This window comes from Coturnix japonica, chromosome 2, assembly GCF_054131305.1.
Source record: "Coturnix japonica strain WE chromosome 2, WE-NBRP24, whole genome shotgun sequence".
NCBI lineage: Eukaryota > Metazoa > Chordata > Aves > Galliformes > Phasianidae > Coturnix > Coturnix japonica.
In genome coordinates this window covers 159938-187842 of record NC_140664.1, presented here as the reverse complement: position 1 = coordinate 187842, position 27905 = coordinate 159938, and the positions used below count along the sequence as shown (strand labels likewise).

The window sequence follows — 27905 nt, the reverse complement described above, 5'->3', positions numbered from 1 at the left end:
AGAGGGGATATGAGAGGGAATCGGGGGATATGGGGGGATATAGGGGGGATATGGGGGAATATGAGGAGGATATGGGGGGATAAGGGGGGATATAGGGGGATATGGGGGGATATGGGGGGCTATGGGAGATATAAGGGGATATGGGGAGATATGGGGGGCTATGGGGGGCATATAGGGGGATATGGGGAGATATGGGGGGATAGGGGGGATATGGGGGAACATGGGGGGGGATATGGGGGGTGGTATTGGGTGGGTTGGGGATCTGGGGGGGTATTGGGGTCTTTGGGGGGGATATGGGGGGATATAGGGGGAATATGGGGGGTATTGGGCTGATATGGGGGGTCTATGGTGGGACATAGGGGGACATGGGATGAATATGGGGGGGAATGGGGGATATGGGGGGATATAGGGGAGGTATGGGGGGGTTGTGGGTCTGGGGGGGTATTGGGGTCTTTGGGGGGGATATGGGGGGAATATGGGGGGGTTGGGGGTCTTGGGGAGGGGTCACTGGGGGCACTTGGGGGTCACAAGGTGGGGGGGGGCACAGGGGGCTACTTAGGGGGCAAAACAAGGGGGGGACACAGGGGGGCACTTGGGGGTCACGGAGCCGGTGGGGGGGGATGGTTTTTTGGGGGGGGGGGGGGGAGGGGGTCCAGGAGGAGCCACTTGTGGGTCAGGGCGGTGGGGGGGGCACTTGTGGGTCCGGCCCCCCCCCACTTGTGGGGCGGACGCTGAGGGTCAGAGCCGTGGGGAGATGGTCCGAGCGGGCGGCCAGAGCCGTCACAAAGCACAGGGACGACACCGTCTATGGGGCGACCCACAGCGACGTCAGCCCCATAGAGAGAATCAGCCCCATAGCGAGAATCAGCCCCATAGAGACACAAAGCCCCATAGAGACACAAAGCCCCATAGCGAGAATCAGCCCCATAGCGACACAAAGCCCCATAGAGACACAAAGCCCCATAGAGACACAAAGCCCCATAGAGAGACTGAGCCCCATAGAGAGACTGAGACCCACAGGGACACTCAGCCCCATAGACACACTCAGGCCCATAGAGAAACTCAGCCCCATAGAGACACTGAGAGCCATAGAAACACTCAGCCCCATAGCGACACAGAGCCCCATAGACACGCTGAGACCCATAGAGACACTCAGCCCCATAGAAACACTCAGCCCCATAGAAACACTCAGCCCCATAGCGACACAAAGCCCCATAGGGACACAAAGCCCCATAGCAAGAATCAGCCCCATAGGGACACAAAGCCCCATAGAGACACTGAGACCCATAGAGACACTCAGCCCCACAGAGACACTCAGCCCCATAGAGACACAAAGCCCCATAGGGACACCAAGCCCCATAGCGAGAATCAGCCCCATAGGGACACACAGCCCCATAGTGAGAATCAGCCCCATAGAGAGACTGAGCCCCATAGGGACACAAAGCCCCATAGAGACACTCAGCCCCATAGCGACACAAAGCCCCATAGAGACACTCAGCCCCATAGCGAGAATCAGCCCCATAGGGACACAAAGCCCCATAGAGACACTCAGCCCCATAGCGAGAATCAGCCCCATAGCGACACAGCCCCATAGAGACAATCAGCCCCATAGGGACACTCAGCCCCATAGCGACACTCAGCCCCATAGAGAAACTCAGCCCCATAGAGAGACTGAGACCCATAGCGAGAATCAGCCCCATAGAGACACAAAGCCCCATAGAGACACTGAGACCCATAGAGACACTCAGCCCCATAGAGACACAAAGCCCCATAGGGACACCAAGCCCCATAGCGAGACTCAGCCCCATAGAGACACAAAGCCCCATAGCGACACTCGGCCCCATAGAGACATCAGCCCCATAGACACACTCAGCCCCATAGAGACACTCAGCCCCATAGAGACACAAAGCCCCATAGAGAGACTCAGCCCCATAGAGACATCAGCCCCATAGACACACTCAGCCCCATAGAGAAACTCAGCCCCATAGAGACATCAGCCCCATAGACACACTCAGCCCCATAGCGACACTCAGCCCCATAGAGAAACTCAGCCCCATAGAGACACAAAGCCCCATAGAGAGACTGAGACCCATAGAGACATCAGCCCCATAGTGAGAATCAGCCCCATAGCGACACAAAACCCCATAGAGACACTCAGCCCCATAGCGACACTCAGCCCCATAGAGACACTGAGACCCATAGGGACACAAAGCCCCATAGCGAGAATCAGCCCCATAGGGACACTGAGACCCATAGCGACACTGGGACCCATAGGGACACAAAGCCCCATAGGGACATCAGCCCCAATGAGACACCCAGCCCCATAGGGACATCAGCCCCATAGAGACACAGCCCCATAGAGACACTCAGCCCCATAGCGACATAAAGCCACATAGGAATGCACAGCCCCATAGACACAAAAAGCCCCATAGGGACACAAAGCCCCATAGAGAAACTCAGCCCCATAGCGATACAGCCCCATAGAGACACTGATACCCATAGCGACACAAAGCCCCATAGCGACATAAAGCCAAATAGGAATGAACAGCCCCATAGACACAAAGCAGCCCCATAGACACTAAAAGCCCCATAGGGACACCCCAATCCCACCCCAATCCCACCGAAACCCCAACACCAACCTCAACCCCAATCCCAATCCTAATCCCAATCCCACACCAAGATGACCCTAATCCCAATCCCACCCCAATCCTAATCCTAATCCTAATCCTAATCCTAATCCTAATCCTAATCCCAATCCTAATCCTAATCCCAATCCTAATCCTAATCCTAATCCTAATCCTAATCCTAATCCCAATCCTAATCCTAATCCTAATCCTAATCCTCATCCTCATCCTCATCCTAATCCTCATCCTAATCCTAATCCTAATCCTAATCCTAATCCTAATCCTAATCCTCATCCTAATCCTAATCCTAATCCTAATCCTCATCCTCATCCTAATCCTAATCCTAATCCTCATCCTAATCCTAATCCTCATCCTCATCCTAATCCTAATCCTAATCCCAATCCTAATCCTCATCCTAATCCTAATCCTCATCCTCATCCTAATCCTAATCCTAATCCTCATCCTAATCCTAATCCTAATCCTAATCCTCATCCTCATCCTAATCCTAATCCTAATCCTCATCCTAATCCTAATCCTCATCCTCATCCTAATCCTAATCCTAATCCTCATCCTAATCCTAATCCTATTCATAATCCTCATCCTAATCCTCATCCTAATCCTAATCCTAATCCTAATCCTAATCCTAATCCTAATCCTCATCCTAATCCTCATCCTAATCCTCATCCTCATCCTAATCCTATTCCTAATCCTAATCCTAATCCTAATCCTAATCCTAATCCTCATCCTAATCCTAATCCTAATCCTCATCCTCATCCTAATCCTATTCCTAATCCTAATCCTCATCCTAATCCTAATCCTAATCCTCATCCTCATCCTAATCCTATTCCTAATCCTAATCCTAATCCTAATCCTAATCCTAATCCTAATCCTAATCCTCATCCTAATCCTCATCCTAATCCTCATCCTCATCCTAATCCTATTCCTAATCCTAATCCTAATCCTAATCCTAATCCTAATCCTAATCCTCATCCTAATCCTAATCCTAATCCTAATCCTAATCCTCATCCTCATCCTAATCCTAATCCTAATCCTAATCCTAATCCTAATCCTCATCCTAATCCTCATCCTAATCCTCATCCTCATCCTAATCCTATTCCTAATCCTAATCCTAATCCTAATCCTAATCCTAATCCTAATCCTCATCCTAATCCTCATCCTAATCCTCATCCTCATCCTAATCCTATTCCTAATCCTAATCCTAATCCTAATCCTCATCCTAATCCTAATCCTAATCCTAATCCTAATCCTCATCCTAATCCTAATCCTAATCCTCATCCTCATCCTAATCCTAATCCTCATCCTCATCCTAATCCTAATCCTAATCCTAATCCTAATCCTAATCCTAATCCTAATCCTCATCCTAATCCTCATCCTAATCCTAATCCTAATCCTAATCCTAATCCTAATCCTAATCCCAATCCTAATCCTAATCCTAATCCTAATCCTCATCCCAATCCCACACCAGCTCCAACCTCAACCCCAATCCTAATCCTAATCCCACCCCCAACCCAATCCCAATCTTAACCCCAACCCCAATCCCACCCCTGTGCCATCCCAAATCCCAATCCCATCTCAACCCCACCCCAATTGAGCCCCAATCCCATCCCAATTCCACCTCAATCCCAACCCCATCCTAATCCCAATCCCACCCCAACCCTAATCCTGCCCAAACCCCAACCCCAATCCCAATCGCACCCCAATCCCACCCCAACCTTAACCCCAAACCCATTCACAACCCCATCCCAATCCCTACTCCAGTCCTAATCCCACCATGACCCCAATCCCACCCACAACCCCATCCTAACCCCAACCCCAAGCCCACCCCAATACCACCCCAATCCCAATCCCACCTCGAACCCAACCCCACCCTGACCCCAACCCCACCCCAATCCCAATCTTAACCCCAATCCCACCCCAACCCCAACCCCAATCCCAACCCCACCCCAATCCCAATCTTAACCCCAATCCCACCCCAACCCCAACCCCAATCCCAACCCCACCATAATCCCAATCTTAACCCCAATCCCACCCCAACCCCAACCCCAATCCCAACCCCACCATAATCTCAATCCAACCACATCCCTAATCCCAATCCCAACCCAGTCCTACCCTGACCCCAATCCCACCCCAATCCCATTCCCAATCCCAATCCCAATCCAACCCAATCCCACCCCAACCCCAATCCCAATACCACCCCAATTCCAAACCAAATCCCATCCCAAACCCAGCCCCATCCTAACCCCAATCCCAACGCTAATCCCAATCCCATCCCAATCCCAATCCAACCCCAATCCAACCCCAATCCTAATCCCACCTCAAGCCCATTCCCACCCCAACCCCAATCCTAACCCCAATCCCAATACAACCCCGACCCCACCCCCAATCCCAATCCTAATCCCACCCCAACCCCACCCCAACCCCTACCCCAATTCCACCCCAATCCTAATTCCAATGTCAATCCCAACCCCAACCCCAACCCCAACCCCACCCCCAACCCCAATCCTAATCCCAATCCCACCCCAACCCCATATTTCCCCTATATCCCCCCTCACCGTGCTCATCCTGCTGTCCCCCTCCCTGTATAGGATGTAATCCACGCGCCGGCCCTGCCACTCTGCAGGCAATGGGGCCCCATTGGGGTCCATATTGGGGTCCCTATTAGGGTCCATATTGGGGTCCCTATTGGGGTCGTGGCGCCTTTTGGGGTCACATTTGGGGTTGCAGATGAGGGGTCCCGCCAGGAAACGCCGCCGGCCAACTGGGTCTGAGAGAGTCCTAAGGGGACAATGGGGTCAATGGGGGACAATGGGGACAATGGGGTCAATAGGGACAATGGGGACAATTGGGTCAATGGGGACATTGGGGTCAATGGGGTCAATGGGGACAATGGGGTCAATGGGGTCAATGGGGTCAATAGGGACAATGGGGACAATGGGGATAATGGGGACACAGGGGACAATGGGGACAATGGGGTCAATGGGGACAATGGGGACAATGGGGTCAATGGGGATAATGGGGATAATGGGGTCAATGGGGACATTGGGGTCAATGGTGGCATTGGGGTCAATGGGGACAATGGGGATAATAGGGACAATGGGGATAATGGGGATAATGGGGACACAGGGGACAATGGGGACAAGGGGACATTGGGGACAATGGGGACATTGAGGTCATTGGGGACAGTGGGGACATTGGGGATATTGTGGACAATGGGGTCAATGGGGTCAATGGGACAATGGGGTCAATGGGGACAATGGGGACAATGGGAATAATGGGGTCAATGGGGACATTGGGGTCAATGTGGACAATGGGGACATTGGAGACAATGGGGACAATAATCCCATAATAACCCCATAATGACCCCATAATAACCCCATAATGACCCCATATTAACCCCATAATAACCCCACAATGACCCCATATTAACCCTAAATGTCCCCAAATGATCCCAAATGCCCCCATATGACCCCACAGTGACACCACAGTGCCCCCAAATGACCCTAAATGACCCCAAATGTCCCCAAATGACCCCCCAACCCCATAGTGACCCCAAATGATCCCAGTGACCCCACAGTGCCCCCAAATGACCCTATATGACCCCTAATGTCCCTAAATGACCCCAAATGACCTCAAATGACCCCAAATATCCCCAAATGACCCCACAGTGACCCCATAGTGCCCCCAAATGACCCCACAGTGACCCCATAGTGCCCCCAAATGACCCTAAATGACCCCAAATGGCCCCAAATGACCCTAAACGACCCCAAATGGCCCCAAATGACCCCAAATGCCCCCAAATAATCTAAATGACCCCAAATGACCCCACAGTGCCCCCAAATGTCCCTAAATGACCCCATAGAGATCCCAAATGACCCCAAATGGCCCCAAGTGACCCCATATGACCCTAAATGACCCAAAATAACCCCAAATAAAACCCCAAATGACCCCACAATGACCCCATAGTGCCCCCCAGCCCCATCCCACCTCTTCATTCTGTCCGGGCTGTTTATGGGATCGTCGTAGATCTTCAGGTAATCCAGCAGCGTGCCTGGGGGGACATGGGGGGGAGTGGGGTTGGGGTGAGATTGGGATTAGGGTTGGGATTGAGGTAAGATTGGTTGGGATTGGGGTTGGGATTGGGATTAGGATTGGGATTGGAGTAGGGATGAGATTGAGGTTGGGATTGGGGTTGGGGTGGGTGTGGGGTTGGGATTAGGATTGGGATTGGGGTTGGGATTGAGGTAAGATTGGGTGGGATTGGGGTTGGGGTGGGAGTGGGATTGGGATTAGGATTGGGATTAGGGTTGGGATTGAGGTAAGATTGGGAGGGATTGGGGTTGGGTTGGGATTGGGATTGGAGTAGGGATGAGATTGGGGTGGGATTGGGGTTGGGATTAGGATTGGGATTAGAGTTGGGATTGAGGTAAGATTAGGTGGGATTGGGGTTGGGATTGGGGTTGGGGTGAGATTAGGATTAGGGTTGGGATTGAGGTAAGATTGGTTGGGATTGGGGTTGGGATTGGGGTTAGGAATAGGGTTGGGATTGGGATTAGGGTTGGGATTGGCATTAGGATTGGGGTTGAGATTGGGTTGGGATTGGGTTTAGGAATAGAGTTGGGATTGGGATTTGGGTTAGGAATAGGGTTGGGGTTGGGATTGTGGTTAGGAATAGGGTTTGGGTTGGGATTGGGGTTAGGAATAGGGTTGGGATTGGGATTGGGATTGTGGTTAGGAATACGGTTGGGGTTGGGATTGGGATTGGGATTAGGATTGGGGTGAGATTGGGATTGTGGTTAGGAATAGGGTTGGGATTGGGATTAGGAATAGGGTTGGGATTGTGGTTAGGAATAGGGTTGGGGTTGGGATTGGGATTAGGGTTAGGAATAAGGTTGGGGTTGGGATTGGGATTGGGGTTAGGAATAGGGATGGGATTGGGATTGGGGTAAGGAATAGGGATGGGATTGGGGGAGATTGGGGTGAGATTGGGGTGGGAATGGGGTTGGGATTGGGGTTGGATTGGAGTAGGAGTGAGATTGGGATTGGGTTGGGAATGGTACTGGGATTGGGGTGGGACTGGGGTTGGGGTTGTGGGGGGTTGGGATTGGGGTTGGGGTAGGTGGTAGGTTTAGGATTGGGGTGGGGTTGGAATGGGTTTAAGGTGGGACTGGGGTTGGATTCGGGTGGGATTAGGGTTGGGTTTGAGGTTGGGATTGGGGTGGGATTGGGATGGGATTGGGGTTGGGATTGGGATTGGGGTGGGATTAGGTTTGAGACTGGAGTGGGTTTGGGTCGGGATTGGGATTGTGGTTGGGATTGGGGTGGGACTGAAGTGGGATTTGGGTTGGGGTTGGGGTGAGATTGGGGTTTGACTGGGGTGGGATTGGGGTTGGGGTTTGGGTGGGATTGGGGTTGGGATTGAGGTTGGGATTGGAGTGGGGCTGAGGCTGGGGTCAGGATGGGATTGGGTTGAGATATGATTGGGATAGGAGTGGAATTGGGTTGGGATTAGGATCAATTGGGATTAAGATGGGATAGGATTGGGATGGGATGGGATGAGATTAGGATGGGATGGGATTAGGATGGGATGGGATTGGGATGGGATTGGGATGGGATGAGATTAGGATGGGATGGGATTGGGATGGGTTGGGATTAGGATGGGATGAGGATGGGTTGGGATGAGATTGGGATGGGATTAGGATGAGCTGGGATTGGGATGGGATGGGATTAGGATGGGATGGGATTGGGATGGGATGGGATGGGATTGGGATGAATTGGGATTAGGATGGGATGGGATTAGATGGGACGGGATTAGGTATATCCTGTCCCATCTAATATCCTTATCCTTATCCTTATACTTATCTAGGGATAAGGAAGGGTTGGGATTGGGATGGGATGGGATTAGGGTGAGTTGGGATAGGATGGGATGGGAGTAGGATTGGGTTGGGATTAGGATGGGATGGGATTAGGATGGGATGGGATTAGGATGGGATGGGATGGGATTAGGATGGGATGGGATTAGGATGGGATGGGATTAGGATGGGATGGGATGGGAGTAGGATTGGGTTGGGATTAGGATGGGATGGGATTAGGACACAGTTGGTGTTAGTATGGGGTTGTTTGGGGCAGCCTCCATCGGCACCCATTGCCATCCATCAGGACCCATTGGTACCTATTGGTACCAGTTGTTATCCACTGGTACCATCCATACCTATTGGTACCCCCTGGTACCACCCATACCCATTGGAACCCATTGATACCCCTTGTTACCCCTTGTTATCCATCCCCATATCCATCCCCATCCCCACTTAGATACCCATTATTATTGGTACCATCCATATACATTGGAACCCATTGGTACCCATTAGTACCCATAGGTACCCATAGGTACTAATCCGTACCCATTGCCCACGGCGCGTCCCGTTGCTGCCCCATACGACAGGGATCGATGTAATGCTGGAACAGCTCCTGCTGCTCGGGGGGGGCCGGGCCTGAAAGGGAACAATGGGATCATATCCCCCCCATAGAACCACATATCCCCTATATAACCCCATTATCCCCCTATATGACCCCATATCGCCCCATATCCCCCCAATTATCCCCCACACCCCCCATATCCCCCCGTAATCCCCCCATATCCCCCATATCAGCCCTATATCCCCCCATATCCCCCTTATGACTCCATAACCCTCTATATCCCCCCATATAACCCCATTATCCCCCTATATGACCCATATCCCCCCATATCCCCCACTATATTCCCCCATACCCCCCTGTATATCCCCTATACCCTCGCATCCATGGTGCATGTTGAGGTCCACGCAGAGCACATGGAATCCCACCAGGTTACCCCCCCATACCCCCATACCCCCCTATATCCCCCTATATGACCCTATACCACCCATATACCTCCATACCCCCCATATCCACCCCATATCCCCACATATCAGCCCTATATCCCCCATACTCCCCATATAACCCCATTATCCCCCTATATGACCTCATATCCCCCCCATACCCTCCTACATCCCACTATATCCCCCCATATAACCCCATTATCCCCCTATATATCCCCCATATCCCCTATACCATCACATCCGTGGTGCATGTTGAGGTCCCCGCAGAGCACATGGAATCCCACCAGGTTACCCCTCCATACCCCCCATATCAGCCCTATACCCCCCCCATATAACCCCATATAACCCTATATGACCCCATATGACCCCATATCCCCTATATATCCCCCATACCCTCACACCCGTGGTGCATGTTGAGGTCCCCACAGATCACATCGAATCCCACCAGGTTACCCCCCATATCCCCCATATCCCCTATATGACCCCATATCCCCTATATATCCCCTATACCCCCCCATATAACCCCATATAACCCCATATCCCCTATATATCCCCCATATCCCCCATACCATCACACCCGTGGTGCATGTTGAGGTCCCCGCAGATCACATCGAATCCCACCAGGTTACCCCCCATAGCCCCTATATCCCCCCTATATCCCCCCATATCAACCCTATAACCCCCCATATAACCCCATATGACCCCATTATCCCCCTATATGACCCTATATCCCCTATATATCCCCTATATATCCCCTATATATCCCCTATATATCCCCCATACCATCACATCTGTGGTGCATGTTGAGGTCCCCGCAGATCACATCGAATCCCACCAGGTTACCCCCCCATACCCCCCATATCAGCCCTATACCCCCCCATACCCCCCATACCCCCCCATATAACCCTATATGACCCCATATCCCCTATATATCCCCTATATATCCCCTATATATCCCCTATATATCCCCCATACCCTCACACCCGTGGTGCATGTTGAGGTCCCCGCAGATCACATCGAATCCCACCAGGTTACCCCCCATAGCCCCTATATCCCCCCCATATCCCCCCATATCAACCCTATAACCCCCCATATAACCCCATATGACCCCATTATCCCCCTATATGACCCCATATCCCCTATATATCCCCTATATATCCCCCATACCCTCACACCCGTGGTGCATGTTGAGGTCCCCGCAGATCACATCGAATCCCACCAGGTTACCCCCCCATACCCCCCATATCAGCCCTATACCCCCCCATACCCCCCATACCCCCCCATATAACCCTATATGACCCCATATCCCCTATATATCCCCTATATATCCCCTATATATCCCCCATACCATCACACCCGTGGTGCATGTTGAGGTCCCCGCAGATCACATCGAATCCCACCACGTCGTGCTCCTGTTCCAGCCCAGCCCTGAACTCCCGCATCCAACGCAGCGCCAACGACAGCTGCTCACTGCGGATAGCGCCGTCACCTGGGGGGGATGGCACCATTATCACCATTATCACCATTAGCACCATTAGCACCATTAGCACCATTAGCACCATTAGCACCATCACTGTGACCATTAGCACCATCACCATTGTCATCATGGGCACCATTATTACTATCACTGCGGATAACGCCGTCACCTGGGGGGGTTTATCACCATTATCACCATTATCACCATCATTATCACTATTATCACCATCATTGTGACCAATATCACCATCATTAACACTATTAGCACCATCATTGTGACCAATATCACCATCATTGTGACCAATATCACCATTAACACCATCAGTGTCACCATTAACACCATCATTGTGACCAGTATCACCATCATTGTGACCCATATCACCATTATCACCATCATTATCACTATTAGCACCATCACTGTGACCGATACCACCATTAACACCATCATAATGACCATTATCACCATCAGTATCACCATTATCACCATCATTGTGACCATTATCACCATCATTGTGACCCATATCACCATCATTGCGACCAATATAATCATTATCACCATCATCGTCACCATTATCACCATCATTGTGACCAATATCACCATCATTGTGACCAATATCACCATTATCAAAATCATTGTGACCAATATCACCATCACTGTGACCAGTATCACCATTAACACCATCATTGCGACCATTATTACCATTATCACCATCATTGTGACCATTATCACCATCATTGTGACCAATATCGCCATCATTGTGACCATTATCAGCATCATTGTGACCAATATCACCATCAGAGTCACCATTATCACCATCATTGTGACCAATATCGGCATCATTGTGACCAATATCACCATCATTGTGACCAGTATCACCATCATCACCATCATTGTGACCAATATCACCATTAACACCATCAGTGTCACCATTATCACCATCATTTTGACCGATATCACCATTAACACCATCATTATCACTATTATCACCATCATTGTGACCAATATCACAATTATCACCACCATTGTGGCCATTATAACCATCAGTGTCATCATTGTCGCTATCATTGTGACCAATATCACCATTATCACCGTCATTGTGACCAGTATCACCATTATCACCATCAGTGTCACCATTATCACCATTATCACCATCAGTGACACCATTAGCACCATTAACGTCACCATTATCGCCATTAACACCATCAGTGTCACCATTATCACCACTAACATCACTATTATCGCCATTAACACCATCAGTGTCACCATCATTGTCACCATTATCACCATCAGTGTCACTACTGTCACCATTATCACCATTATCACCATCATTGTGACCAATATCACCATTAACACCATCAGTGTCACCATTATCACCATCACTGTGACCGATATCACCATCATTGTGACCGATATCACCATTAACACCATCAGTGTCACCATTAGCACTATCATTGTCACCATTATCACCATCATTGTGACCATTATCACCATTATCACCATCAGTGACACCATTAGCACCATTATCACCATCAGTGACACCATTAGCACCATTAACGTCACCATTATCGCCATTAACACCATCAGTGTCACCATTATCACCACTAACATCAGTATTATCGCCATTAACACCATCAGTGTCACCATCATTGTCACCATTATCACCATCATTGTCACCATTATCACCATTATCACCATTATCACCATTAACACCATCAGTGTCACCATCATTGTCACCATTATCACCATTATCACCATTAACGCCACCATTATCACCATTAACACCATCAGTGTCACCATCAGTGTCACCATTATCACCATCAGTGTCACTACTGTCACCATTATCACCATTATCACCATCATTGTGACCATTAGCACCATCATTGTCACCATTAAAACCATTATTACCATTATCACCATCATTGTGACCAATATCACCATCATTGTGACCAGTATCACCATCATTGTGACCAGTATCACCATTATCACCATCATTGTGACCAATATCACCATCATTGTGACCAGTATCACCATTATCACCATCATTGTGACCATTATCACCATCACTGTGACCAGTATCAACATTAGCACCATCATTGTGACCAATATCTCCATCATTGTGATCAATATCACCATCATTGTGACCAGTATCAACATTAGCACCATAACTGAGACCAATATCGCCATCATTGTGACCAATATCACCATTATCACCATCATTGTGACCATTATCACCATCATTGTGACCAATATCACCATTATCACCATCATTGTGACCAATATCGCCATCATTGTGACCATTATCAGCATCATTGTGACCAATATCACCATCAGTGTCACCATTACCACCATCATTGTGACCAGTATCATCATTATCACCATCATTGTGACCAATATCACCATTATCACCATTATTGTGACCAATATCGGCATCATTGTGACCAATATCACCATCATTGTGACCAATATCACCATTATCACCATCATTGTGGCCATTATAACCATCAGTGTCACCATTGTCACCATCATTGTGACCATTATCACCATCATTGTGACCCATATCACCATCATTGCGACCAATATAATCATTATCACCATCATCGTCACCATTATCACCATCATTGTGACCAATATCACCATCATTGTGACCAATATCACCATTATCACCATCATTGTCACCATTATCACCATCATTGTGACCAATATCACCATCATTGTCACCATTATCATCATTAACACCATCACTGTCACCATTATCACCATTAACACCATTATCACCATTATCACCATTATCACAATTAGCACCATTATCACCATTATCACCATTATCACCATCAGTGTCACCATCAGTGTCACCATTATCACCATCAGTGTCACTACTGTCGCCATTATCACCATTATCACCATCATTGTGACCAATATCACCACTAACACCATCAGTGTCACTACTGTCGCCATTATCACCATTATCCCCATTGCTCACCATCCCCATCCCTGCTCCCCACCCCATCTCATAATCACGATCACCCTCAGTTCACAATAACTGTCACCATCTCAGCTCTCAATCACTATCATCACCATCCCCATCCCTGTTCACCATCACTATCACCATTACCCCCATCCCTGTTCACCATCACCATCATCCCCATCCCTGTTCACCATCACCATCACCATCCCATCCCTGTTCACCATCACCATCCCCATCCCTGTTCACCATCACCATCCCATCCCTGTTCACCATCACCATCCTCATCCCTGTTCACCATCACTATCACCATTACCCCCATCCCTGTTCACCATCACCATCATCCCCATCCCTGTTCACCATCACCATCACCATCCCATCCCTGTTCACCATCACCATCCCCATCCCTGTTCACCATCACCATCCCATCCCTGTTCACCATCACCATCCCATCCCTGTTCACCATCACCATCCTCATCCCTGTTCACCATCATCATCCTCATCCCTGTTCACCATCACTATCACCATCCCTGTTCACCATCACCATCATCCTCATCCCTGTTCACCATCACCATCCCCATCCCTGTTCACCATCACCATCCTCATCCCTGTTCACCATCACCATCCCCATCCCTGTTCACCATCACCATCCCATCCCTGTTCACCATCACCATCCCATCCCTGTTCACCATCACCATCCCCATCCCTGTTCACCATCATCATCCTCATCCCTGTTCACCATCACTATCACCATCCCTGTTCACCATCACCATCATCCTCATCCCTGTTCACCATCACCATCCCCATCCCTGTTCACCATCACCATCCTCATCCCTGTTCACCATCACCATCCCCATCCCTGTTCACCATCACCATCCCATCCCTGTTCACCATCACCATCCTCATCCCTGTTCACCATCACCATCCCCATCCCTGTTCACCATCACCATCCCATCCCTGTTCACCATCACCATCCTCATCCCTGTTCACCATCACCATCCTCATCCCTGTTCACCATCATCCCCATCCCTGTTCACCATCACCATCCCATCCCTGTTCACCATCACCATCCCCATCCCTGTTCACCATCACCATCCTCATCCCTGTTCACCATCACTATCACCATTACCCCCATCCCTGTTCACCATCACTATCACCATTACCCCCATCCCTGTTCACCATCACTATCACCATTACCCCCATCCCTGTTCACCATCACTATCACCATTACCCCCATCCCAGCTCACCATCACTATCACCATTACCCCCATCCCTGTTCACCATCACTATCACCATTACCCCCATCCCAGCTCACCATCACTATCACCATTACCCCCATCCCTGTTCACCATCACTATCACCATTACCCCCATCCCAGCTCACCATCACTATCACCATTACCCCCATCCCTGTTCACCATCACTATCACCATTACCCCCATCCCTGTTCACCATCACTATCACCATTACCCCCATCCCTGTTCACCATCACTATCACCATTACCCCCATCCCTGTTCACCATCACTATCACCATTACCCCCATCCCTGTTCACAATCACTATCACCATTACCCCCATCCCTGTTCACAATCACTATCACCATTACCCCCATCCCTGTTCACAATCACTATCACCATTACCCCCATCCCTGTTCACAATCACTATCACCATCCCATCCCTGTTCACAATCACTATCACCATCCCATCCCTGTTCACAATCACTATCACCATCCCATCCCTGTTCACCATCACTATCACCATTACCCCCATCCCAGCTCACCATCACTATCACCATTACCCCCATCCCTGTTCACTATCACCCCCCCGTCCCCACTCACACTCGGGTGCCTGTAGGTGGGTGCAGCTGATGTAACCCAGCACACGGCGACCACACAGTGAGCCCAGGTGGACCTGGGGGGAAAGGGGTTAATGTGGGGGGGATATAGAGGGGTAATATGGGGTATGAGGGGTGTATGGGGTATATGGGGTATATGGGGTGTATGGGGTGTATGGGGTATATGGGGTGTATGGGGTGTATGGGGTATATGGGGTGTATGGGGTGTATGGGGTATATGGGGTATATGGGGTTATATGGGGGTATAAAGGGTTATATGGGGTGTATGGGGTATATGGGGTGTTATGGGGTGTATGGGGTTATATGGGGTATATGGGGTGTATGGGGTATATGGGGTATATGGGGTGTTATGGGGCAATATGGGGTATATGGGTTATATGGGGGTGTTATGGGGTATATGGGGTATATGGGGTATATGGGGTTATATGGGGTATATGGGGTGTATGGGGTATATGGGGTGTATGGGGTATATGGGGTATATGGGGTATATGGGGTATTATGGGATATATAGGGGAATTATGGGATATATAGGGGCATTATGGGATATATTGGGGCAATATGGGATATATGGGGGCAGTATGGGATTAATGGGGTATTATGGGATATATGGGGGCATTATGGGATGGATGGGGGCATTATGGGATGGTAGCAAGTCATTATGGGATGGATGGGGGTATTATGGGATGGGTGTATTATGGGATGGGGGTATTATGGGATGGATGGGGGTATTATGGGATGGGGGTATTATGGGATGGGGGTATTATGGGATGGATGGGGGTATTATGGGATGGGGGTATTATGGGATGGATGGGGGTATTATGGGATGGGGGTATTATGGGATGAGGGTATTATGGGATGGATGGGTGTATTATGGGATGAGGGTATTATGGGATGGATGGGGGTATTATGGGATGGATGGGTGTATTATGGGATGAGGGTATTATGGGATGGATGGGGGTATTATGGGATGGGGATATTATGGGATGGATGGGTGTATTATGGGATGGGGGTATTATGGGATGGGGGTATTATGGGATGGCGGTATTATGGGATGGATGGGGGTATTATGGGATGGGTGTATTATGGGATGGGGGTATTATGGGATGGGGGTATTATGGGATGGATGGGGGTATTATGGGATGGGGGTATTATGGGATGGGGACTTTATGGGATGGGGCTATTATGTGATAGGGTTATTATGGGAATGGGATATTATGGAATGGGGCTATTATGGGATGGGGACTCAGCACCCACCTGGATGCACAGCAGCCCTTTGGCCGCCATGGCGTCCTCCCTGGCCCCATTGGGGTAACAGTAGAACCTGGCGGCCGTTATGGGATAACGAGACGCCACCATCAACCCGCTGCCCAGCAACTTCAGCCCCCCAGCACGGAGCCCCCCAGCTCCCACCCCATACAAGATATGGGGGTAGCGCAGCTCCAGCTGGCGGAGCAGCAGCGCCTCAGCTACGGGGTCAAACACCTCCTGCAGGCACACGAAGTCCGACAAGGGGGGGAAGTGATCCCACAGCTGGGGGGACGAGCCCAGGTTCATGTGGGGAGGGGGTCGGTGGGGGGCTCCGGGAACTGGGGGGGCCGTGGTTGGGTCCCATGGGGTGTCATGGACCTTTGGGGTGGCCATGGTTGGGTCCCATAGGGTGGCGTTGTCCTTTGGGGTGGCCATGGTTGGGTCCCATGGGGTGGCTTTGTCCTTTGGGGTGGCCCTGGTTGGGTCCCATAGAGTTGTGCTGTCCTTTGGGGTGGCCATGGTTGGGTCCCATGGGGTGTCACCACCCATTGGGGTGGGCCTGGTTGGGTCCCATGGGGTGTTATTGTCCTTTGGGGTGGCCCATAGGGTGGCGTTGTGTATTGGAGGGTCTTTGGTTGGGCCCCATGGGGTTTCATGGTCCTTTGGGGTTTCATGGTCCTTTGGGGTGGGCCTGGTTGGGTCCCATGTGGTTTCATGGTCCTTTGGGGTGGGCCTGGTTGGGTCCCATAGGGTGGTGTTGTCCCCACCCCATGGGGTGTGGGTGGTTGTTGGGTCCCATAGGGTTGTGCTGTCCTTTGGGGTGTCCTTGTCCCCACCCCATGGGCTGTGGGTGGCCCTGGTTGGGCCCCATAGGGTGTCCATGTCCTTTGGGGTGTTGCTGTCCCCACCCCATGGGCTGTGGGTCATTGTTGGGCCCCATAGCGTGTCCTTCACCCCATCCCCGGTGATGTCAATGACGGTGCCCCATTGCTTGTCCTTGGGGGGCTCCGTTGGGGGGCTCCAGAGCTGCTCCTGTGGGTCCATGGCTGCACCTATAGGGAGACATGGGGGTCTGACCCATGGGGTCTCCATGTCTACCCCCATTGCCTCCTCCATGTCTACCCCCATTGGTCCCCCATGTCTACACCCCTGTAGACCCCCACGTCTCCCCCTTTTGGTCCCCCCATTCTCCCCTCCCCCCCATTGCCCCCCATCACCCCACTGCCCCCCTTCCCCCCCATTCTCCCCCTGCCTCCCATTGTCCCCCTACCCCCATTTCCCCCCATCACCCCATTGCCCCCCATAGACCCACCTCCATCCGCACCTATTGCCTCCTCTATTACAGCACCCATTGGCCCCCCATAACTACACCCATTGCCCCCCCCATTTCCCCCCACCCCCCATACCCCCCACAGACCCACCTCCATCCGCAACCATTGGCTCATCCATGTCTGCCCCCATTGGCCCCCCAAGACTACCCCCATTGGGCCCCCCATGTCTGCACCCATTGGGCCCCCATAACTACCCCTTTTGGTCCCCCATTACCCCCCTTCCAGCCCTTTCTCCCCCAGCCCCCCATTGCCCCCCTCCCCCCCATTTCCCCCCCATCCTCCCCTTGACCCCCATCCTCCCCATTCTCCCCCGTCCCCTATTTCCCCCATTCCCCCCCATATCCCCCTGCCCCCCATTACCCCCCAATCCCCCCCTTCCCCCCCATTCACCCCCCTGCCCCCCATTTCCCCCATATACCCCATTTCCTCCCCACATCCCCCCATTGCCCCCCTTCCCCCATTGCCCCCCCTGCCCCCCATATCCCCCCTTCTCCTCATTCACCCCCTGCCCCCCATTGCCCCCCTTCCTCCCCATTCCCCCCTGCCCCCCATTCGTCTCCTTTCTCCCCCCGCCCCCCATTGTCCCCCATCCCCCCATTTCTATCCTCCTCCCCTTTCTCCCCCTGCCCCCCATTACCCCCCATTTCCCCCCAGTGCCCCCCACCCCCCCCATTCATCCCCCTGCCCATTTCCCCCATATACCCCATTTCCACCCCACATGCCCCCATTGTCCCCCTTCCCCCATTGCCCCCCCTGCCCCTCATTGCCCCCCTTTCTCCCCCCACTCCCCATATCCCCCCATACCCCCCCATTCACCCCCTGCCCCCCATTGCCCCCCATCCTCCCCATTACCCCCCATCCCCCCATTCTCCCCCTGCCCCCCATTCCCCCCATTCCCCCCCCATCCTCCCCTTGACCCCCATCCTCCCCATTCTCCCCCGTCCCCTATTTCCCCCATTCCCCCCCATATCCCCCTGCCCCCCATTCCCCCCTGCCCCCCAGTGCCCCCCATCCTCCCCATTGCCCCCCCTGTCCCCCATTGCCCCCCTTCCCCCCCATTCACCCCCCTGCCCCCCATTTCCCCCATATACCCCATTTCCTCCCCACATCCCCCCATTGCCCCCCTTCCCCCATTGCCCCCCTTTCCCCATTGCCCCCCTGCCCCCCATTTCCCCCCTTCCCCTCACTCACCCCCTTCCCCCCATATCCCCCCTTCGTCCCCATTCCCCCCTGCCCCCCATTCCTCTCCTTTCTCCCCCTGCCCCCCATTACCCCCCATATCCCCCCATACCCCCCCATTCACCCCCTGCCCCCCATTGCCCCCCATCCTCCCCATTACCCCCCATCCCCCCATTCTCCCCCTGTCCCCCATTGTCCCCCATGCCCCCATTTCCCCCCATTCTCCCCATTGCCCCCCCATTACCCCCCTTCCACCCCTTTCTCCCCCAGCCCCCCATTGCCCCCCTCTCCCCCATTTCCCCCCCATCCTCCCCTTGACCCCCATCCTCCCCATTTCCCCCTGTCCCCTATTTTCCCCATTCCCCCCCATATCCCCCTGCCCCCCATTACCCCCCAATCCCCCCCTTCCCCCCCATTCACCCCCCTGCCCCCCATTTCCCCCATATACCCCATTTCCTCCCCACATCCCCCCATTGCCCCCCTTCCCCCATTGCCCCCCTTTCCCCATTGCCCCCCTGCCCCCCATTTCCCCCCTTCCCTTCACTCACCCCCTTCCCCCCATATCCCCCCTTCCTCCCCATTCCCCCCTGCCCCCCATTCCTCTCCTTTCTCCCCCTGCCCCCCATTACCCCCCATTTCCCCCCATATCCCTCCTTCCCCCCATTCACCCCCTGCCCCCCATTGCCCCCCATCCTCCCCATTACCCCCCATGCCCCCATTCTCCCCCTGTCCCCCATTGTCCCCCATGCCCCCATTTCCCCCCATTCTCCCCATTGCCCCCCCTGCCCCCCATTACCCCCCTTCCACCCCTTTCTCCCCCAGCCCCCCATTGCCCCCCTCCCCCCCATTTCCCCCCCATCCTCCCCTTGACCCCCATCCTCCCCATTCTCCCCCTGTCCCCTATTTCCCCCATTCCCCCCCATATCCCCCTTCCCCCCCATATTCCCCCTTCCCCCCCATTCACCCCCTGCCCCCCATTGCCCCCCATCCTCCCCATTACCCCCCATGCCCCCATTCTCCCCCTGTCCCCCATTGTCCCCCATGCCCCCATTTCCCCCCTTCCCCCCCTTTCTCCCCCTGCCCCCCATTGCCCCCCATCCTCCCCATTGCCCCCATATCCCCCCGCCCCCCATACCCCCCATACCCACCTCCATCCACACTCTGCTCCTCCTCCTGTCTCCGTACCCCCCCGTACCCATCTCTCCCCCCATCCCCCACCAGTGGCTGCCATACACACATTGACCCCCATGTCTACACCCCTGTAGACCCCCATGTCTCCCCCTTTTGGTCCCCCCATTTCTACCCTCCCCCCCATTCTCCCCCTGCCCCAGATTACCCCCCATTTCCCCCCTTCCCCCCATTGACCCCCTGCCCCCCATTACCCCCCATTCTCCCCATTGCCCCCCCATCCCCCCCTTCCCCCCCTGTCCCTCATTGCCCCCCATCCTCCCCATTGACCCCCTGCCCCCCATTTCCCCCCTTCCACCCCTTTCTCTCCCTGCCCCCCATTTCCCCTCTTCCTCCCCATTCCCCCCTGCCCCCCATTCTCCCCCTTTCTCCCCCTGCCCCCCATTGCCCCCCTTCCCCCCATTCACCCCCTGCCCCCCATATCCCTCCTTCCTCCCCATTCCCCCCTGCCCCCCATTCCTCTCATTCACCCCCTGCCCCACATTTCCCCCCTTCCACCCCATTCCCCCCTGCCCCCCATATCCCCCCTTCCTCCCCATTCCCCCCTGCCCCCCATTCCTCCCCTTCCCCCCCATTCACGCCCTACCCCCCATTGCCCCCCATCCTCCCCATTGCCCCCCCTGCCCCCCATTTTCCCCCCACCCCCCATATCCCCCCTTCCACCCCATTCCCCCCTGCCCCCCATTCCTCTCCTTTCTCCCCCTGCCCCCCATATCCCCCCATATCCCCCCATACCCCCCCCCATAGCCCCAAAATCCCCCCATACCCCCCCCCATAGCCCCCCATACCCCCCCCATATCCCCCCATATCCCCCCCCATAGCCCCCCATACCCCCCCCCATATCCCCCCATATCCTCCCCCACCCCCCATACCCCCCCATACCCCCCCATATCCCCCCATATACCCCCATACCCCCCCATATCCCCCCACATCCCCCCACACCCCCATACCCACCTCCACGCACACTCAGCTCCTGTGTCCGTACCCCCCCGTACCCCCGTCTCCCCCCGTCCCCCACCAGCGGCTCCGTCTCGGTGGCTCCATCCGGTACCAGACACCGGGCCAAGAACCGGGCCCTGCTCCTGGTCTCACCCAGGTTACTGAACTTGGCCAACCCGCTGGGCAGCAGGCACACGTTGGCGCTAACGAACGTGAAGCGGCGGCCAGCTTGGCGGCCATCTTGGCAGCCATATTGGCGGCCATCTTGGTGGCCATCTTGGCGGCAGCCATCTTGGTGGCCATCTTGCCAGCCATCTTGTCGGCCATCTTGGCGGCCATCATGGCGGCCATCTTGTCGGCCATCTTGTCGGCCATCATGGCGGCCATCTTGTCTGCCATCTTGGCGGCCATCTTGGCAGCCATCTTGGCGGCCATCTTGGTGGTGGCCATCTTGGCAGCCATCTTGGCGGCCATCTTGGCGGCCATCACCTTGGCGGCCATCTTGGCGACCACCATCTTGGCGGCCATCTTGGCAGCCATCATGGCAACCACCATGGCAACCATCTTGGCGGCCATCTTGGCGGCCATCTTGGCATCCATCTTGGCGGCCATATTGGCGTCCATCTTGGCGACCACCATCTTGGCAGCCATCTTGTCGGCCATCTTGGCGGCCATCTTGTCGGCCATCTTGTCGGCCATATTGGCGTCTATCTTGGCGGCCATCTTGTCTCTCCCACGGCGTCACCGGGGCGGCTCCGGTTGCCGACGGTGAATAGTGATAACCAAACTCCCTTCGTTTGGCTTGAGCCGGTAACCAAAGCAATAAACCCAATAGGGCCAATGGGATGAACAGGACCAATAGGAGCAGCAGAACCGAAGCTGAAGCCGCCGTGATGGCCATGGCCGCCATGGGGTGACGGCGGCGCCGCCGCTGGGCCGTGGTGGGTTGGAGATCCAGGAGGTGGTTGAGGGTGGAATAGGCCGGGAATAGGAAAAACTGAGCCACCGAGTTCAGGGCTGAGAGCCAGCGCGATGGGAACGGGGGGGTGGCTGCATCGGGCCTGGGGGGTAAAGGGGATATGGGGGTTAATGGGGCAATGGGATGGGAATGGGGGGGTGGGCTGCATCGGGCCTGGGGGATAAAGGGGGATATGGGGGTTAATGGGGGGCAATGGGATGGGAATGGGGGGGTGGGCTGCATCGGGCCTGGGGGGTAAAGGGGATATGGGGGGTTAATGGGGGCAATGGGATGGGAATGGGGGGGTGGGCTGCATCGGGCCTGGGGATAAAGGGGGGATATGGGGGTTAATGGGGGGCAATGGGATGGGAATGGGGGGGTGGGCTGCATCGGGCCTGGGGGGTAAAGGGGATATGGGGGGTTAATGGGGGCAATGGGATGGGAACGGGGGGGTGGGCTGCATCGGGCCTGGGGGATAAAGGGGATATGGGGGGTTAATGGGGGGCAATGGGATATGGGGGGTCTATGGGGGAAACAAGGGGATATGGGGGTTAATGGGGGCAAGGGTGTGGGGCTGGGGGCTTAAAGGGGAGAGATAGGGGTTAATGGGGGCAATGGGATGGGAACGGGGGGTGGGCTGCATCGGGCCTGGGGGTAAAGGGGGGATATGGGGGGTTAATGGGGGGCAATGGGATGGGAATGGGGGGTGGGCTGCATCGGGCCTGGGGGTAAAGGGGATATGGGGGGTTAATGGGGGCAATGGGATGGGAATGGGGGGGTGGGCTGCATCGGGCCTGGGGATAAAGGGGGGATATGGGGGTTAATGGGGGCAATGGGATGGGAATGGGGGGTGGGCTGCATCGGGCCTGGGGGGTAAAGGGGATATGGGGGGTTAATGGGGGCAATGGGATGGGAACGGGGGGGGTGGGCTGCATCGGGCCTGGGGGATAAAGGGGATATGGGGGGTTAATGGGGGGCAATGGGATATGGGGGGTCTATGGGGGAAACAAGGGGATATGGGGGGTTAATGGGGGCAAGGGTGTGGGGCTGGGGGCTTAAAGGGGGAGATAGGGGTTAATGGGGGGCAATGGGATGGGAATGGGGGGGTGGGCTGCATCGGGCCTGGGGGTAAAGGGGATATGGGGGGTTAATGGGGGCAAGGGTGTGGGGCTGGGGGCTTAAAGGGGAGAGATAGGGGTTAATGGGGGGCAATGGGATGGGAATGGGGGGTGGGCTGCATCGGGCCTGGGGGGTAAAGGGGATATGGGGGGTTAATGGGGGCAAGGGTGTGGGGCTGGGCTTAAAGGGGGAGATAGGGGTTAATGGGGGGCAATGGGATGGGAATGGGGGGTGGGCTGCATCGGGCCTGGGGGTTAAAGGGGATATGGGGGGTTAATGGGGGCAATGGGATGGGAATGGGGGGGTGGGCTGCATCGGGCCTGGGGGGTAAAGGGGATATGGGGGGTTAATGGGGGCAAGGGTGTGGGGCTGGGGGCTTAAAGGGGGGAGATAGGGGTTAATGGGGGGCAATGGGATGGGAACGGGGAGTGGGGCTGCATCGGGCCTGGGGGATAAAGGGGGGATATGGGGGTTAATGGGGGAAACAAGGGGATATGGGGGGTATATGGGGAATAAAGGGGATATTGGGGGTCTATGGGGGGTTAATGGGGGAAACCAAGGGGATACGGGGGGTCTATGGGGGGTTAATGGGGGAGTAAAGGGACATGGGGTGACTATGGGGGAGTAAAGGGGGGATATGGGGGGTTAATGGGGGAAACAAGAGGATATGGGGGGTCTATGGGGGGATAAAGGGGGGATATAGGGGTTAATGGGGGAATAAAGGGATACGGGGGGTCTATGGGGGGTTAATGGGGGAAACAAGGGGATATGGGAGGGTCTATGGGGAGTAAAGGGGGGATATGGGGGGTTAATGGGGAAACAAGGGGATATGGAGGGTTAATGGGTGAATAAAGGGGAGATATGGGGGGTTAATGGGGGAGTAAAGGAGGGATATGGGGGCTTTATGGGGAAAACAAGGGGATATGGGGGTTAATGGGGAAAACAAGGGGATATGGGGGATTAAAGGGGAAACAAGGGGATATGGGGGGTTAATGGGGGAGTAAAGGGGGGATATGGGGGGTTAAAGGGGGAAACAAAGGGATATGGGGGGTTAATGGGGGAAACAAGGGGATATGGGGGTCTATGGGGGTTAATGGGGGGATATGGGGGTTAATGGGGAAAACAAGGGGATATGGGGGTCTATGGGGAATAAAGGGGATATGGGGGGTCTATGAGGGAACAAAGGGATATGGGGGGTTAAAAGGCCTTATGGGGGAAACAAAGGGGGTGGGGGGTTAATGGGGTAAACAATGGGATGGGAATGGGGCGGTGGGCTGCATCGGGCCTGGGGGGGATAAAGGGGATATGGGGGTTAATGGGGGAATAAAGGGGATATGGGGGGTTTATGGGGGGTTAGTGGGGGAATAAAGGGGATATGGGGGGTCTATGGGGGAGTAAAGGGGGGATATGGGGGTTAATGGGGGAATAAAGGGGATATGGGGGGTCTATGGGGGGTTAGTGGGGGAATAAAGGGGGGATATGGAGGGTCTATGGGGGAAACAAGGGGATATGGGGGGTCTATGGGGGTTAATGGGGGAAACAAGGGGATATCGTGGGTCTATGGGGGAGTAAAGGGGGGATATTGGGGGTCTATGGGGGAAACAAGGGGATATCGGGGGTCTGTGGGGGGTTAATGGGGGGATACGGGGGGGTTAATGGGGGAATAAAGGGGATATGGGGGGTCTATGGGGAAACAAAGGGATATGGGGGGTTAAAGGGCCTTATGGGGGAAACAAAGGGGGTGGGGGGTTAAAGGGGGCAATGGGATGGGAACGGGGGGGTGGGCTGCATCGGGCCTGGGGGGGATAAAGGGGATATGGGGGTTAATGGGGGAATAAAGGGGATATGGGGGGTCTATGGGGGGTTAGTGGGGGAATAAAGGGGATATGGGGGGTCTATGGGGGAGTAAAGGGGGGATATGGGGGTTAATGGGGGAATAAAGGGGATATGGGGGGTCTATGGGGGGTTAGTGGGGGAATAAAGGGGGGATATTGGGGGTCTATGGGGGAAACAAGGGGATATGGGGGGTCTATGGGGGCAATGGGATGGGAATGGGGCGGTGGGCTGCATTGGGCCTGTGGGGGATAAAGGGGGGATATGGGGGTTAATGGGGGAAACAAGGGGATATCGGGGGATCTATGGGGGAGTAAAGGGGGAGTAAAGGGGGGATATGGGGGCTAAAGGGGGAAACAAGGGGAAAAAGGGGGGGTCTATGGGGGAGTAAAGGGGGGATATGGGGGGTTAAAGGGGGCAAGAGAGGGGAGATGGGGTCTTCAAGGGGGGGTCTGGGGGTCTGGGGGGGCCTATGGGGGAACCAAGGGGGGTGGGGGGGTTAAAGGGGGGCAAGGGGATGGGAATGGGGGGCGGGCTGCATCAGGATGGGGGGGCCTGGGGGGGAATAAAGGGGGGATATGGGGGGTTAATGGGGGTAAGGGTGGGGGGCTGGGGGGGATGAGAGGGGAGTAATGGGGGTCTGAGGGGGGTTCTGGGGGTCTTGAAGGGCCTATGGGGGAACTAAGGGTGGATGGGGGGGTTAAAGGGGGACAAGGGTGGGGGGTGGGGGGGATGAGGGGGTAGATGGGGGTCTGGAAAGGCCTATGGGGGAACTAAGGGGGGTGGGGGGTTTAATGGGGGGCAATGGGATATGGGGGGTCTATGGGGGAGCAAAGGGGGTGGGGGATTAAAGGGGGCAATGGGATGGGAACGGGGGGGTGGGCTGCATCGGGCCTGGGGGGGGTAAAGGGGGGATATGGGGGTTAAGGGGGGAATAAAGGGGATATTGGGGGTTAATGGGGGAAACAAGGGGATATGGGGGGTTAATGGGGGAGTAAAGGGGGGATATGGGGGGTTAATGGGGGAAACAAGGGGATATGGGGGGTCTATGGGGGTCTATGGGGGAAACAAGGAGATATGGGGGGGTCTATGGGGGGTTAATGGGGGAAACAAGGGGATATCGGGGGTCCATGGGTGTCTATGGGGGAAACAAGGGGATATGGGGGGTCTATGGGGGGTCTATGGGGGTTAATGGGGGAAACAAGGGGATATGGGGGATTAATGGGGCAAGGGTGGGGGGCTGGGGGGGATGAGGGGGGAGTTATGGGGGTGTGAGGGGGGTTCTGGGGGGTCTGGGGGCGTCTATGGGGGAACTAAGGGGGGGTGGGGGGTTAAAGGGGGACACGGGTGGGGGCTGGGGGGGATGAGGGGGGTTCAAATGGGGCCATAAAGGGGACAAAGGGGGGAAACATGAGGGGTTATGGGGGTCGGGAAGGGGTTATAGGAGGTCAGGGTGAGGGGTCACAGGGGGGTCAAGGGTCACGCAGGGGTCAAGGGTCACACGGGGGTCAGGAGGGGTCACACAGGGGTCACAGAGGGGTCAGAGGTCACCCTAGGCCCCTCCTTTCCCCTCCCCCCCCCATATCAGCCCCGTAGCGCAGCCCCATCCCCCCCCCCCCACATCCGCTCCCATTGGCCACAACCCAAAGCTCCCAGCGCCGCCCCCCCCAAATATACCCCGACCTCCCCCTCCCCCCTCGTGCCCCCCAAGCCCCCCATAGTGTTACATGGAACGTGGGGGGCACAAAGACCCCCATAAACCCCCCCCCCCCCCCGGCCCTATAACCCCGTAACCCCATAATCCCCGCACCTGAACCCACAGCCGGCGTGGGAACTTCCCTTCATGGCCACGCCCCCATTTCCGCCTAAGCCACGCCCACACCTCCAGGCCACGCCCACTCCTACTCCAATCCACGCCCCCCATTGGCCAGTGCCATCAGGCCACGCCCACACCCACTGTAAGCCACGCCCCTTTGTCTTGGCCACGCCCACATCTCCAAGCCACGCCCACACCCCAGGCCACGCCCACTCCTACTCCAATCCACGCCCCCCATTGGCCAGTGCCATCAGGCCACCCCCACCCCCCCCACTCTAAACCACGCCCCCTTCTCCTTAGCCACGCCCCCGGGTCACCTAAGCCACTCCCACACCTTCAGGCCACGCCCACTCCTACTCGAAACCACGCTCTCTCAATTCCCATTGGCCACTGTCCTTCAGGCCACGCCCACACCCGCTCTAAACCACGCCCTTCTCCTTGGCCACGCCCACTTTTTTCTAAGCCACGCCCACTCCTACTCGAAACCACGCCCCCACATTCC

General features: G+C 54.8%; 2 protein-coding genes across 4 annotated transcripts; both read right to left on the bottom strand.

Annotated features, from left to right (window-relative positions):
• Positions 1-307: 307 nt before the first annotated feature.
• On the bottom strand, positions 308-27601 carry LOC107307454 (uncharacterized). Of its 3 annotated transcripts, XM_085536831.1 has the most exons (9): positions 27398-27596; positions 21693-22738; positions 17047-18092; positions 15776-15848; positions 10848-10988; positions 9044-9133; positions 6630-6693; positions 5198-5420; positions 316-805 (listed from the first exon to the last, which is right to left on the bottom strand). In XM_085536831.1, exons 1-9 carry the CDS (start codon positions 27430-27432, stop codon positions 674-676), a joined length of 2850 nt encoding a protein of 949 aa, XP_085392957.1. In that variant the 5' UTR covers positions 27433-27596; the 3' UTR covers positions 316-673. The 3 variants fall into 3 exon arrangements, with proteins under 3 accessions (XP_085392959.1, XP_085392957.1, XP_085392958.1); XM_085536833.1 differs by lacking the exon at positions 5198-5420 and having other exon boundaries at positions 308-805; positions 27398-27600; XM_085536832.1 differs by lacking the exons at positions 316-805; positions 5198-5420; positions 6630-6693 and adding an exon at positions 7143-8504 and having other exon boundaries at positions 27398-27601.
• On the bottom strand, positions 11002-13965 carry LOC116652677 (uncharacterized; the record flags this gene model as incomplete). The annotated part of the gene is made up of 1 exon (XM_085539276.1): positions 11002-13965. A coding segment is annotated over exon 1 (2964 nt), but the record flags the coding sequence as incomplete, so codon positions are not given.
• Positions 27602-27905: the final 304 nt, after the last annotated feature.